This window comes from Lates calcarifer, unplaced genomic scaffold (genome assembly GCF_001640805.2).
Source record: "Lates calcarifer isolate ASB-BC8 unplaced genomic scaffold, TLL_Latcal_v3 _unitig_2006_quiver_642, whole genome shotgun sequence".
Taxonomy (NCBI): domain Eukaryota; kingdom Metazoa; phylum Chordata; class Actinopteri; family Centropomidae; genus Lates; species Lates calcarifer.
In genome coordinates this window covers 204,915-218,291 of record NW_026115916.1, presented here as the reverse complement: position 1 = coordinate 218,291, position 13,377 = coordinate 204,915, and the positions used below count along the sequence as shown (strand labels likewise).

At 48.3% G+C, this 13,377-nt stretch overlaps 1 protein-coding gene across 1 annotated transcript; it reads left to right on the top strand.

Moving 5' to 3' along the window:
• Positions 1 to 754: 754 nt before the first annotated feature.
• On the top strand, positions 755 to 13,370 carry tyro3 (TYRO3 protein tyrosine kinase). Its single transcript, XM_018688802.2, is given in 21 exon segments — positions 755 to 1,214; positions 2,282 to 2,465; positions 3,057 to 3,157; positions 3,316 to 3,486; positions 4,561 to 4,647; positions 5,141 to 5,256; positions 5,340 to 5,520; positions 7,274 to 7,416; positions 8,130 to 8,268; positions 8,380 to 8,503; positions 8,732 to 8,826; positions 9,293 to 9,388; positions 9,527 to 9,610; positions 9,714 to 9,806; positions 9,884 to 10,005; positions 10,090 to 10,199; positions 10,455 to 10,614; positions 10,716 to 10,852; positions 10,992 to 11,097; positions 11,099 to 11,200; positions 11,202 to 13,370. Coding segments are annotated over 21 exon segments (2,709 nt in total). The 5' UTR covers positions 755 to 1,108; the 3' UTR covers positions 11,454 to 13,370.
• The last annotated feature ends 7 nt before the right edge of the window (positions 13,371 to 13,377 follow it).

The following is a 13,377-nucleotide window of genomic DNA, read 5'->3' as shown; positions in this document are numbered from 1 at the left end:
CTCCTCCTCCTCCTCCTCCTCCTCCTCAGGTTTAAACTTCACTGTACTGAGATCCTCATAAAGACTCAGAGCTTCAGTCTCACTGTCTCCATCGACCTGCTGCCTCCTGTGACTCATCATCATCATCACTGTACCTGAGCTGTGATGTCACCACCAGGTGGCGGTCATGCGCAGTTAATCCTTCATCCTTCTCTCTCCACACACTTTCACCGACACGATCCGGATCAGACCTGAACCCTCAGACAGAGCCCCCGACACTGTGAGGACCGGATACACAGAGATACGAGTATACACCCCCATCACCTCCCCCAGACCCTCGACATTCCTCAGGACACCAAACACCGTCAAATCAGACTGAGTGTAAACGCACTTCCGGTTACAGGTTTTCATCGATTTTAAGAAATTAAATTAATTAAAGTTAAAAACTCCAAATAAAATCAAATAGAATTTAATAAACCAAAAACGTTTAATAGTTATTACCGACAATTTGACTCTTTCATTAAATTTCAACATATCTTGAAAAACCTGTAAATTTAGAACAAAACTTTTTCCTGAAATGTATTAAAGCCAAATAGTGACAGTCAAGTAAAGAAGATTTATTTTATGAATGAAAATAACAATGATAAGACAGTAAAACACAATATATATGATATATAACATAAATAAAAACAAACTTTTAATAAAAGAAGAAAATAAACGTTTAAAATGTCTTTTTAGAAAAATATGACCATGTGTTTTATTTTGAAGGTGATGTGGCGCCGTTTCCGGTCGGCTCGTGCTTAACGTGTTCACAGTTGTCACCCTCAGAGTTAAAGAGCAGCGGAGAGAGGACGAACTGACCCGAACTCTCTGCCCGACCCGAACGCCGCCCGAACACCGCGGGCTCGAGACGCCGTCCGGTTGTGTTTTCCCGCTCCGCTCGAACCAAACTTCCTGTATGAAGTTACCGTTTTGTCGCCGCTCCGCCGCCTCCAGGCTCCAGCTTCTCTCCGGTGGAAATCCTGTTTATCCGGCTGGAAATGAGGTTCCAGTGACCGAGAGGGAGTCCGAGCCGAGCCGAGCCGAGCCGAGCTACACTAAACTAGACTAACCCAGACTAACCCTGCTGATGTGTCGGGTTAACAGAGCCGCGGACAGAGAGAATGAGAAGATGAAGCGGGCTCTGTGGATTCTGGTGTTTTTCCTGGGGAGTTTTGAACGGAGCTGCGGCAGCGGTGAGTACAGCAGGTTCCATAGCGACATGGCCGCATTCAAACACTGAGAACAAAACTCTGCTGGAGCCCGGAGACCTCTCTCTCTAAGGCAGACTTCCATCTGAAAAAGTTTAGTGTAAAGTTTTGTAGTTTTCTATGAATATTCACACCGACAAGAATCAGATTAAAACCTGAGATAATTAGTTCTGAGTTTCTGCCTCACTCGGCGGAACAACACAACAAACAGCAGCTCAGTCACTAAATCACTGCTTTATTATTTCAGCCGCCTCAGTGCGCTGCAGCAACAGCAGAAAGAGTTAGCTGTATATTTATATATAATTGTACATATAGTCGCTGTAAGTTGATAATCGATGGTTGTGTGTGTGCCGAATTAACCAAGACTCTCGTGCCAAATTAAAGAGGTCCAACAAGCGTTTTTATCAGCAAAGGAAAAAAGTTTATAAAGAAATTAACCTTAAATCTCGATATTTTCTAAAGCAGTTTGGTGTGAGGATTCTCAGCCCACAGATAAGCAGCAGGCAGTGCAAAGTGCAGGTTCACGGCTGTTCCTGAGGAAATGTGTTTATCATCTCACCAGTCACATAGTTAAAGTGTTTACCACATATTTCACCGTGACACAGACACTGTGACCTTTAACAGCAGGAAAACATGAAGCTCCTTTATCACTTTATCCTCAGGTAACACAGTAACTGAACAAACTGTGTGAAGTGTAGTGGAAATACTCTTAAGTTAAGTCAAGTCAAATTTTATTTATATAGCGCCAATTCACAACAGAAGTTATCTCGAGGCTCTGTGAAATGTACCTTAATGTAACTTAAATGTACCTGTACTCTGTGCAGTAGCAGTTACCATGGGAACTAACTTCCTGTTGGTGACATCACTGCTGCTGTGTGATGCTTGATTCCGTCATCAGTGGGGGGAAGTGATGTCACCTGGTGATGCTCTGATTGGATGTGAGGTCAAAAACAGCTGGAGGCTGGCGATGTCATCAGCCTGAGTGATGCTGCGTTCACAGGACCTAGGAAAACAAACAAACAGGAAACTCCTTCCACTCCTCCCCCCTACAGGTGTGGTGTTTACGAAGCACCCGTCCAATCAGACGGTTTCTCAGGGGAACGCGGCGAGGCTGGGCTGTGCCGTTCAGGGCGTGGCCGAGCCAGAGATCGTGTGGATGAAGGACGGAGAGAAACTGTACAGCACCGACCAGATGTTCATCACACTGGGGGAGCAGCACTGGGAGACCTTCCACAGGTAAACACACACCTTATCCGAGGGGGGGGGGGGGGTGAGGAGTGTCGAGGTCAGAGGTCACTGTGACCTCACAAAACATGTTTTCATCCACAATGAATTTCCTCATTAATGAAGTGATAGATAGATACTTTATTAATCTGCACAGGAACAGGAGGAGCTGATAAATGACTGTTATTTATCCAATATTGATCAATCATTGATCAGTCATTGATCAGGGTCAGCTGGTTGTTGGTCTCAGACCTGATGTTGTTGAAGCTTCAGTCACAGTCTCTGATGTTTGAAGGTTAAACAGCAAATCAACAGTAAATACAGGCAGAGTTCTGTCTCTGATCTGAGGTCTGTGAGACCCTGAGACCACCTCTCTGAACCAGGTCCTCAGAACCAGGTCCTCAGACACCTCAGTGCTGCGAGACCTTTGACCTTTCACCTCTGATGAACAGTCACTGACTCAGATTATAAGCCCTGTCAGACGTCGTCCTCCTCCTCCTTCAGTCCAGGTTCTCTCTGTTGTTCTCCAATCCATCTGATCTGTTCTCTCCAGTCTGGTTTCTGGTTCTGGTCCAGGTTCTGAGGTTCTGTTCTTGTTCCCAGTGTGAAGTCGGTCCAGCAGCAGGATGCGGGTCAGTACTGGTGTGAAGTGGAATTCCGCGGTCTGATGTTCTCGTCTGAGCGAGCCTGGATCACCGTGGAAGGTGAGGACCCTGAATGCACCACAGAGTCAGTCTGTCAGCAGGTGTCTGTGTTTTCCTGCAGTTTGTGATGACCCTGAACACACCACAGGTTGACTGATGTAGTCATATGACTCAGTTGTGACATCAGTCTGGTCTCATTAACCGTCTACCTGCCACAGGTGTCCCTCACTTCCTGCAGGAGCCTCAGGACGTGGCCACATTCCCCAACGCTCCCTTCAACCTCACCTGTGCGGCCATCGGCCCCCCTGAGCCCGTGGAGGTACTGTGGTGGCTGGGGGGGGTCCAGGAGGGAGAGCCCAGACCGTCGCCCTCTGTCCTCCACGTCCAAGGTCAGAACCCCCCCCCCCTCCCAGTTAATCCCTGTCACATCTCAGTGTCTGTGAACGCCTCACAGAGCTGTAGGTCCTTGAACACAGCGGGCAGGTGTCAGTGAGGGGGTGGAGCCTCCTGTCTCACCTGGACGTGATCAGAGCTATATTGATCAGTTTATCAACAGCAGATTTCTGTTTTCTCTGTTTACTGATGGTTTATTGATTAAGTGATTGATCAGTTAATTGATAATGAAAGCCTTATTGATTATAGATTATTGCCTATGTTCCTCTGCTGCTCTGAGTCAGATCAGCTCCTGGTGTGTGTGTGTGTGTGTGTGTGTGTTCGAAACAAAGCAGAGGTCAAAGGTCAGAGGTGTCGGGTGGAGTCAGACGTTAAACTGGTTAAATAAACACATTTATCAGCTGATTGATCAGTTTACCTTTAAGATGATCAATGATGACATTCATATGAACATGAGATCTGGTTTTTCCTCCTGGACTTGAACACATCTCTGAGGACAGACTGGCCCTCACAGAGACAGTAACACACCTCCTCCTCTGATGGAGTCTTACTGTAACTGGAGCAATCAATAACAGCTGGGAAACTGAGTGTGTGTGTGTGTGTGTGTGTGTGTGTGTCTCAGTCTGATGTCAGTTATTGATCCAGGTTGTGAATCACTGTTCCTTTAAACCCGAGGAGTCAGTGAACTGATCATTGATCATGTGATCAGTCTGATCATCACTGAAAGTAATAATTAATTTCCTTTTCAATCAATCTGCTGATTGTTTTCTCGGTTAATCAATAAGTAGTTTTATCTCTAAATTAAATCCAGGCTTACAAAGATGTTTGGTTTTTATTATCAGTAACTGATCGATGGTTTATTGATTATCACAGTTTCAGACTCATTTTCTTGCTGACTGACTTATTGATCAATCAACTGATCAACCTGAGAGTTGGACAGGTGTGATCCAGGTGTGAGCTGGTATCAGACACTCAGCTGCTCAGTGTAGACAGAGAATAACTAATCAATAGTTCTGATCAGTATCTGTGATTGACAGCTGACTCACCTGTGATCACTTCTGTGTCTGCAGGTGTGAACAGCAGTGTGAAGTTTTACTGTGAAGCCAAGAACACCAGAGGGATCTCAGTCTCCAGAACCGGAACAGTTCACATCAAAGGTCAGATCACCTTTTCACCTGTTCATCTGTTCACCTGTTCATCTGTTCACCTGTTCATCTCTTCATCTCTTCATCTATTCATCTATTCAGTCCTGAGACCTGTTAAGTCTCTAAGCAGCAGCAGTGCTGATGGAACATCACCTGTTCACACAGGTGAGCTGGAGAACAGGGTTCACACCTGTCACCTCTCTGACCAAACTGGGAGGTCAGAGGTCAGGGGTCAGTTAGGTACACACTGACATCGTGTGTGTGAGCACCAATCAGAGGAGGCTGCGCTCAGTCTGTTGATCTGATTGGTCAACTGGAGGCACAGTGACAGCAGCTTCTGTGCCACATTCACTCACCGGGAACAAAAACCATCCCCAAAGGTTCCCACTCTAAAACCGGATCCAGGTCTCTACTGACTCACAGCACATACACCTGAACCTGAACCTGCTGTGGTCACTGATGCTGAGTTCTGATTGGCTGATGTCTCTCTGGGGGTGGGGTTTAGTGTTGCCAGGGGCTCCGGTCGAGCTCCATGTCCTGAGGATGGTGGACAACAACATCACGTTGTCATGGAAACCAGGATTCACCGGTCACTCTGAGCTGTCCACCTGCATCGTCCAGGTAACACACACACACACACACACACGCACACACATCAGATCAGATCAGATCAGATAATTCAGATAATCCCCCCCCCTCCTCAGGTGTGTCGACGGGCCGTCAGGAGGTGGGACCTCCCTCAGCAGGAGGTCCAGGTTCCTCCTCACCTCCTGGTCCTCTCAGGTCTGAGGAGTCACTCTAACTACAGCGCCAGGGTCTCCTGTGTCAACGAGGTGGGGGCATCTCCTTTCTCCCCCTGGCTGCACTTCCACACGCCTGAGTCAGGTAAGACAACTGATAAACACCTGCTGCTGACCCTCTGTCCTACCTGAACAGGTACAGACAGGTAACTCACCTGAGCCCAGAGACAGACAGACAGACATTACTCACGTCAAGTGATCCAGGTGTGATCCAGGTGTGATCAGGACCTGGTTAGACTCTGACCTCGGCAGATCAGGGCTGCAGGTTGTAGAGCCAGGTGCTGCAGGGCATGATGGGAAACACCTGGCTCAGGAGCTGCAGCCACAGATTACTCAGTCGCAGCCTCCATCTCTGCTTCCTGTTCCGGGCTCCAGGCCAGGTTTTACCTCTCTACAGCTTACCTCTGTCACTTTGACTGTGGTCCACGGTGTCGAACGCAGAACTCATCCACACCCTAACCCTGATGATCGGCTCAGGACACTGTGTTAGCTTTAGCTTAGTTCACTGACAGGTCAGCGGGGCCTGTGATCAGACTTCATCTGGTCTGATGTGTTTATAGAGGCTGCAGCCGACAGTTCCAATATAAACTTTACACACACACTCCTACACATCACCTGCTCACGTCTGCACACCTGGATGACAAACATGTCTGTTTACAGCCAGCTGCCAGTTTAGACATTACAGCTGCTGTGAAATGAAAACTCTGCTCTACAGATTCAGCTGCTCTCACTGGTTTATTTTCACTGAAATGCCCTCAGACTTTAAAGAGTTTCATTCATGCTTCTTCTCCCTGCTGTTCATTCACTGGTTCTTCTTCATTAGTAGTTCAGTCATGACAGACAGTGGAAGTGATGCTGCTCCCAGCACTTCCTGTAGTGAACCTGCAGTTTCCTCTGATGGTTTAATACGACACTGAAATTCAGCGTTGACTCATTTTTATAATCAACATCATCAATCGTTGCTCTCGCCTCATTAACAGCTGATTGGTTTAGATTTTCTGAGAGCTACAGTACCCATGAACCTTAGCTGCTGTTGCCATGGTGAAAAGGTGTGAGTCAGAGGACGCTGTGGACCACACACACAGAGGGCTCTGCTGAGGTTAAAGGTGTAAACCTGTCACTTCCACTGTGAACAGAACAGAAAGACACAGGTGTTTCTGCCTGTGCACAGCGACAGGTAGGACAGGTAGGTCATGTGATGTCATCACCTCCCAAACACAGAAAATATGGGTGAGGACAGAACCTATGAGACACACAGGTGTAACTGTCTCAGGTGTAACTGTCTCAGGTGAGGTCAGTTCATCTTCACCTGCAGAACCTCAATGAGAAGAGAGACGTGTCTGCTGCTTCCTGTTTCTCTGAGAGCTGAGCTCTGAGGCTGCTCTGTCTGAGAGAGAGTGTGTGTGTGTGTGTGTGTGTGTGTGTGTGTGTGTGTGTGTGTGTTGCTGGTCCAGCTGGATCTGATCCAGTAGATTCCAGTCCTCTCCGTACAATCAGCTTTTGTCTGTGGCCTCAATCCATATGAAAGGACTGAGCTGCAGCCTGCAGACTCTGCAGCGCCACCCACAGGCTGGGGGAGGGAGGGGAGGGGGTGTTGCCTCCCCCTGCTCAAACACAGAGAGCTTGTTTTGAGTGCAGCTCAGAGCCGCAGCAGCTCTATGATCCACTGTTGTTCCAACAACTGAGTGAACTGACCAAACCACTTCTGCTGTTTACCTCACAACACTGAGCTCACCTGTGGTCGCCACGGCAACACACACTCCTCCATGAACATACACATCAACAGAGGTCACATCACGTACAGTAACCTGTGTGTGTGTGTGTGTGGGTGTGTGCAGTGCCCTCGGTGGCCCCCAGGAACCTGACCTTTGACCTGTCGGAGCAGCAGCTGTCTCTGAACTGGGCGAAGCTTCAGGAGGACGAGCTGCAGGGGAAACTGTTAGCCTACAAGGTGCAGTGGACTCTGGGAGGAGAACCACAGGTGAGAGTCAGACTGATCCAGGTTCAGGGATGAGTTTAGCCTCGTTAACAGCTAACGGCTAATATCTAACAGCTAATGGCTAACAGCTAACATTTCATTTCTAACAGCTAATGGCTAATATCTAATGTCTAACAGGTAACCTGTAACAGCTAATGGCTAACAGCTCAAAGCACTCCCTCTCTATGGATTTTAAACATGGAAACTAGGACTCAGTATTATTTCACACACACACACACACACACACACACACACACTTGATACTGTGACAGCACAGTCACCTGTCTCAGTGATTGGTCAGCTGTGAGCAGGTGGGGTTTGAGCTTCTCTGTTTTCTGATGTGTGACGTCAGACTAGAAGAAAACTGATCTGCAGTCAGTTTATCAGGTAGTTTTAAACTCTCAGTGGAGTTGGTGTAACACAGGTGTAAAGACGGCCGACAGATCAGCTAGAAACAGGTTTATTATGATCATTAGTCGACTGTGACGTTTTGATTCCAGTTGTTCTGCTGCTGATTGGTCGGTTCTCCCACACTGTGCAGGTACGTGGATGTTGGTGAGTCGGCAGGTGAACCAAGGTGTGTCTGTGTGTGTAGAGACAACAGAAGCTGAAGCTCTGTGATTGGCTGTTTGTGGGTGAAATGCACCCTGGGAGTGGTAGTCTCTCCCTCAGACTGAAGCAGCAGAGTTTGATCTTGTCTCTTTCTGTTTTCCCAGGAGCCTCTGCTGTTTAAGGGGAACTGGGCTCAGCTGTCAGGAGGAGGTCGCTTCTTTAACGCCTCCTTCCAGGTGTCGGCCTGCACCTCAGTGGGCTGTGGTCCCTGGAGCCGCCCGGTGCTGGTTCTGCCGGCCTCAGGTAGATCACCTGTGTTCTGCTACTGTTGTTGTCAGTGGTAGTAATATATGGTGATGTTTGACTGACGATGTGATTAATTATTGGCTGATTGATCTCCTGCTGGTCCCTCAGTGCAGGTCCAGGTCCCACGGAGCCACATGTGGGTCGGGGTTCTGCTGGGTCTGCTGGTGGCCACTGTGGTGGGTCTGCTGCTCACTGTCCTTGCTCACCACCGAGGAAAAGAGACACAGTTTGGGTACGAAAATCTGCTTGGATTCAGAGCAGCTGAGATCAGTCCAGATCCAGATTAATCCGCCGCTGAAAGTAGTTCCACGCAGTAAATAACTGTAAAGACTTTCTGAGGTTTGATTTAAAGATCGATGTCTTCAGTAGGAACCAATGAGCTGATTCAGGCAGAGGGGGGAAGGTGTTGAGGCACGGACAAAGCAGTCTCTGACTCTGGTTCTGTTTCCTGTTTCCTCAGCTCAGTCTTTAAGCCTCCAGGTCCTGAGAGCTCCGTCTCCTTCACAGCAGCTCGGTCCTTCAACAGGAACTGTTCTGAACCGCAGGAGTCCACATGTGAGTCCGACACAGACCTGCAGACATCAGGGTTCACCTCAGGCATCACCTGATTCAGGTTCCAGCAGGTTCAGGTCAGACCTTCTGACAGATCCACACCTCAAACAGAACCAGACTGAGAGGATCTGTCTGATGTGTAGATCTGAACCAGGACCATGAAACCAGACAGAACTGGTTCAGAGGCAAAGACCAGGTTCAGACTCTGGACGTCCTTCAACTCTCGTCTGTTTACACCAAACACTGCGACCTGTATTTACCTGCTGTCTGACAGCCAGTCAGATCGTCTGACCTCATGACAACAACCATCCTAATCTTCCTGTTACAGGAACACTTGTCTCACACCTGTCCTCGCACACCTGTCCTCCAGGTGTTTCCTCTGATGTCAGAGGTGATGTCACAGCTGCACAGGTGAGGTCACCTGTGCAGCTGTGACATCACCAACTCCTGTGTGTGTGTCTCCCTCTAGTGGACAGTCTGGGTATAAACAACGACCTGAAGAACAAACTGCAGGACGTCCTGATCCCAGAGAGACTCATCACACTGGGACACATGCTGGGGAAAGGTAACACAGCAACAACAACTACATATACAGAGAGTCCAGAACCAGTCCAGGGTCAGTACTAGATGACCAGAACAACACTGTGATCAATAACAATCATGTCATTAGTGTTTAAGTGTGTGTGTGTGTGTACCTGTGCAGGTGAGTTCGGCTCAGTACGTGAGGCATTCCTGAAGACTCCTGAGGACACGTCGGTCCAGAAAGTCGCAGTCAAAGTCCTGAAATGTGAGTCAGATGTTTCTGCTTCTGCTGATGAGACGAACCAGAGACAGCTGGTTTACACTGTGTGTGTGTGTGTGTGTGTGTGTGTGTGTGTGTGTGTGTCCAGCTGACATCACCTCGTCAGGTGACATCGAGCAGTGTCTGAAGGAGGCGGCCTACATGAAGGACTTCCACCACCCCAACGTCATCCAGCTCATTGGTAACACACACACACACAGATGTTAACCAGGGATCAGAGGTCAGGTGATTTGATTGACAGTCTGTCTCATCCAATAGGAGTGAGTCTTCACCGGCGTCCGGGCCAGAGGCTGCCGATCCCGATGGTGGTCCTGCCATTCATGAAACATGGAGACCTGCACACCTTCCTGCTGCTGTCCAGACTGGGAGAGCAGCCATTTGTAAGAGCTCATTTCTCCTGACTTTAGAGGTGGTCCATGAACATCACCTGATCCCTGACCCTGTCCTCCTGCCTCCCCCCCAAGGACCTGTCCCTGCAGACCCTGGTCCAGTTCATGTTGGACATCTCCCGGGGGATGGAGTACCTGAGCAGCAGGAGCATCATCCACAGAGACCTTGCCGCCAGAAACTGCATGTGAGTTCACCAATCAGCTGTCAGCGTCTCACACAGAGGTCACAGAGGTCACAGAGGTCACAGGGGTCTCACAGAAACACATTTTGACATGGTGCATGATCACAAAAACACCTGATGTTGATCACATGACTGAACTGCTGTGTTCAATGACAACAGGAAGTCTGAGGTTTGTCATCACAGCTGGTAGAGATTTTAAAGACTGTGTGTGTGTGTGTGTGTGTGTGTGTGTGTGTGTGTGTGTGTGTGTGTGTGCAGGCTGGATGAGAACATGACGGTGTGTGTGGCAGACTTCGGTCTCTCTAAGAAGATCTACAGTGGAGATTATTACAGACAGGGCTCCGTCTCCAAACTGCCTGTGAAGTGGATCGCTCTGGAGAGTCTGGCCGACAACGTCTACACAACACAGAGCGACGTGGTACTGACACACACACACACACTGATTCTAATTAAATGTTTCTGATCGACTCTGAGTGAAAAACCTGTAGAGTTCACTGTGTGTGTGTGTGTGTGTGTCAGTGGGCGTTCGGTGTGACAATGTGGGAGATCATGACTCGTGGTCAGACTCCGTACCCCGGGGTGGAGAACTCTGAGATCTACGAGTTCCTGATCAAAGGAGAGCGACTGAAGAGACCTGCAGACTGCAGGGAGGACATGTGAGTCTACACTACTACACTACACACAACTACTAGACAACTACACTACACTACTACAGGACATGTGAGTCTGAACTGATAGTGTTCTTCCATATACCCCCCCCCCATGTTCTCTGATCACATGCCCCCCCCCCCACAGTTACGACATCATGCACAGCTGTTGGAGTCCTGTTCCTAGGTGTCGTCCCAGTTTCCAGCAGCTGGTGGAGCAGTTGGAGTCTTTGTGGCTCAGCCTGTCCCCCACCCCCCCAGAAGGAGCCCCTACTCTACGTCAACCTGGAGGGGGGGGGGGCTGGGCAGGGAGGGAGGAGGACGAGTGAGCGCCCTGGGCCCAGAGGAGGCAGCATCGAGCTGGAGTGTCCCCTGGCAGCGGCGGGCGGAGGACGAGGAGAAGGATTGGCTTATGGTGGGGTCGGGGGCGGCGCTCGCCATCGGAGGAGACTACAGGTACATCATCGGCCCCTGTGGAGGCCCTGAGGGAGAGGAGGGGGAGGGGGAGGAGGAGGAGGGAGGGAGGAGGAGGAGGAGGGAGTCGATGGACACTTTACAGGAGGAGGTGAGGGACGCGGAGGACGAGGATGACATCGTCATTAACGTCTGACAGAGACTGACCAATCACAGCACTCCCACCTGATTGGCCCGTTAGTCAGCTGACCAGAGAGAGGCGCTTGGTTTACTGCACCAAGCAGCAGCAGGAGGGCGGAGACTGAACTTTGAGCTCAGACTGAAGGTACTGTCTGTCAGAGTAATCTCATTACACACACCTGTCACACCTGGTCACTGCCTCTGACACAATCAGCACAAACACACACTCTGCTGCAGCTAATGATTACTCTTGTCATCCATTGATCTCCTGATCAGTTCCCTGATCGATTATTGATAAATGTCTCAGAGGAAACAGGAAGTCTGCTCTGCAGCTGGAACCAGACTGATCAGTTCTTAAAACAGGTTCTGATTATTTTTCTGATGATTGACTCATCAACTAATCAACTAATCAATAAATCAATCAATCAAACATCAGACTGAGTCAACAGTCGACCTGAGACGGAGCTCAAAATCACTTTATTTCACTGAACACAACAACACAAGAAGAAGGAACGACAACATCAGAACATTAGAACCACGTTAGAATGACAGTAAAGTCCTCAGGTTGTGTTGGATCAAACGGGTCAACAACTGTCTGTCTTTATGAAGCTTTTACTGTGAAATCTGAGGCTACAGAGGAAACTGGTCCTTCAAAATAAGAGCTCTACTTTGGATATTTGTTGGAGGACAGACTCAGGATGCTGTCCTGTACTAGACTAGACTGGACTGGACTGGGACAGACCAGTTTGTACAGTAACTGTTCAGTTTGACACTGAGATCATGACGAGTTCAGATATCTGACATTGTTTTCGTCTTTGAACGCACCATGTGGCCTCTGTTATTCTGTTACCTCTGTTAGTTCCTGAGCTTTCGGCACAGATCCTGGTCTTCTTCCTCACTCCACCATGTGATGATGAAACGTCTCTTCAGGACCTGAAGAGTCCAGGAGAGGTGGGTGAAAGCTCAGGAACCTTTAAACTGAACTGTTTCTGTTGAACATGAAGCAGATCAGAGTCACAGTCTCAACAACTCATCAATAAATCATCTGATCAGCTGATCAATAATCTGCTCAGTGTTTGATCACTGGAGTTGTTGTTGCTGAGACGTCTGAGGACGTTTCTACTGTTCCTCTGGTTCACAGTGAGACTGACTGGTCATGTGATAGATACAGATCAATAATTAATTAGAGGTCAGAGGTGACTGACAGCTGCTCTCAGCTGCATGATCAATACTTCCTGTCTGATGATTGATTAGTTGATTGATAAAGAGAACGGATGTTTTTATTTTCACACTTTGAAGAGAAAACCATTGACTGGGAGAAAAATCAGCAGATTAATCAATCAACTATAATCAATAACAGTCAGTTCACCCTTTAACTGAAAATGTAACAAATTTACTATGAATCAGGTTTAAAACATATTCTTTAACGTTGATCAGTGGAAGTGAAGGATTCTGGGACGTTGTCAGGAGTTATTTGATCGATTGGATGAAAACATGATGAAAATAAGCTGCAGTCGTATTAACAACATTAATAATGTGTTTGTTGTGAACTTGTAGAGTCAGGATCCGGTTTCCGAAGTCTTAATGATTTCAGTTTTTATTGAACCTGTTTTTAATGGGCGGGGGGGGGGGGGCTGGTCTACGTCAGTCCGGCCCTGACTGCTGCTGTAAATACTGTTTCTAACACTGACACTGGTGGTTTCGTTTCCTGGGACCACAGTGAACTGGACCAAACCAGGTCTCCTCCAGGTCTCTGTGGAGGTCTAATGATCCGGTTCAGGTCGTGTTGTCTGACTGCTGGGATGTTTTTAATGTGTCACATTTTAATGATTAAACTTGAAGTTGTCACTTCCTGTTGTTGTGTCCTCACCTGTCTGACCCCACACCTGTACAGAGACCTCACCTGTGAATAAAGTCTGACCTGTGTCACTGATTCTCTG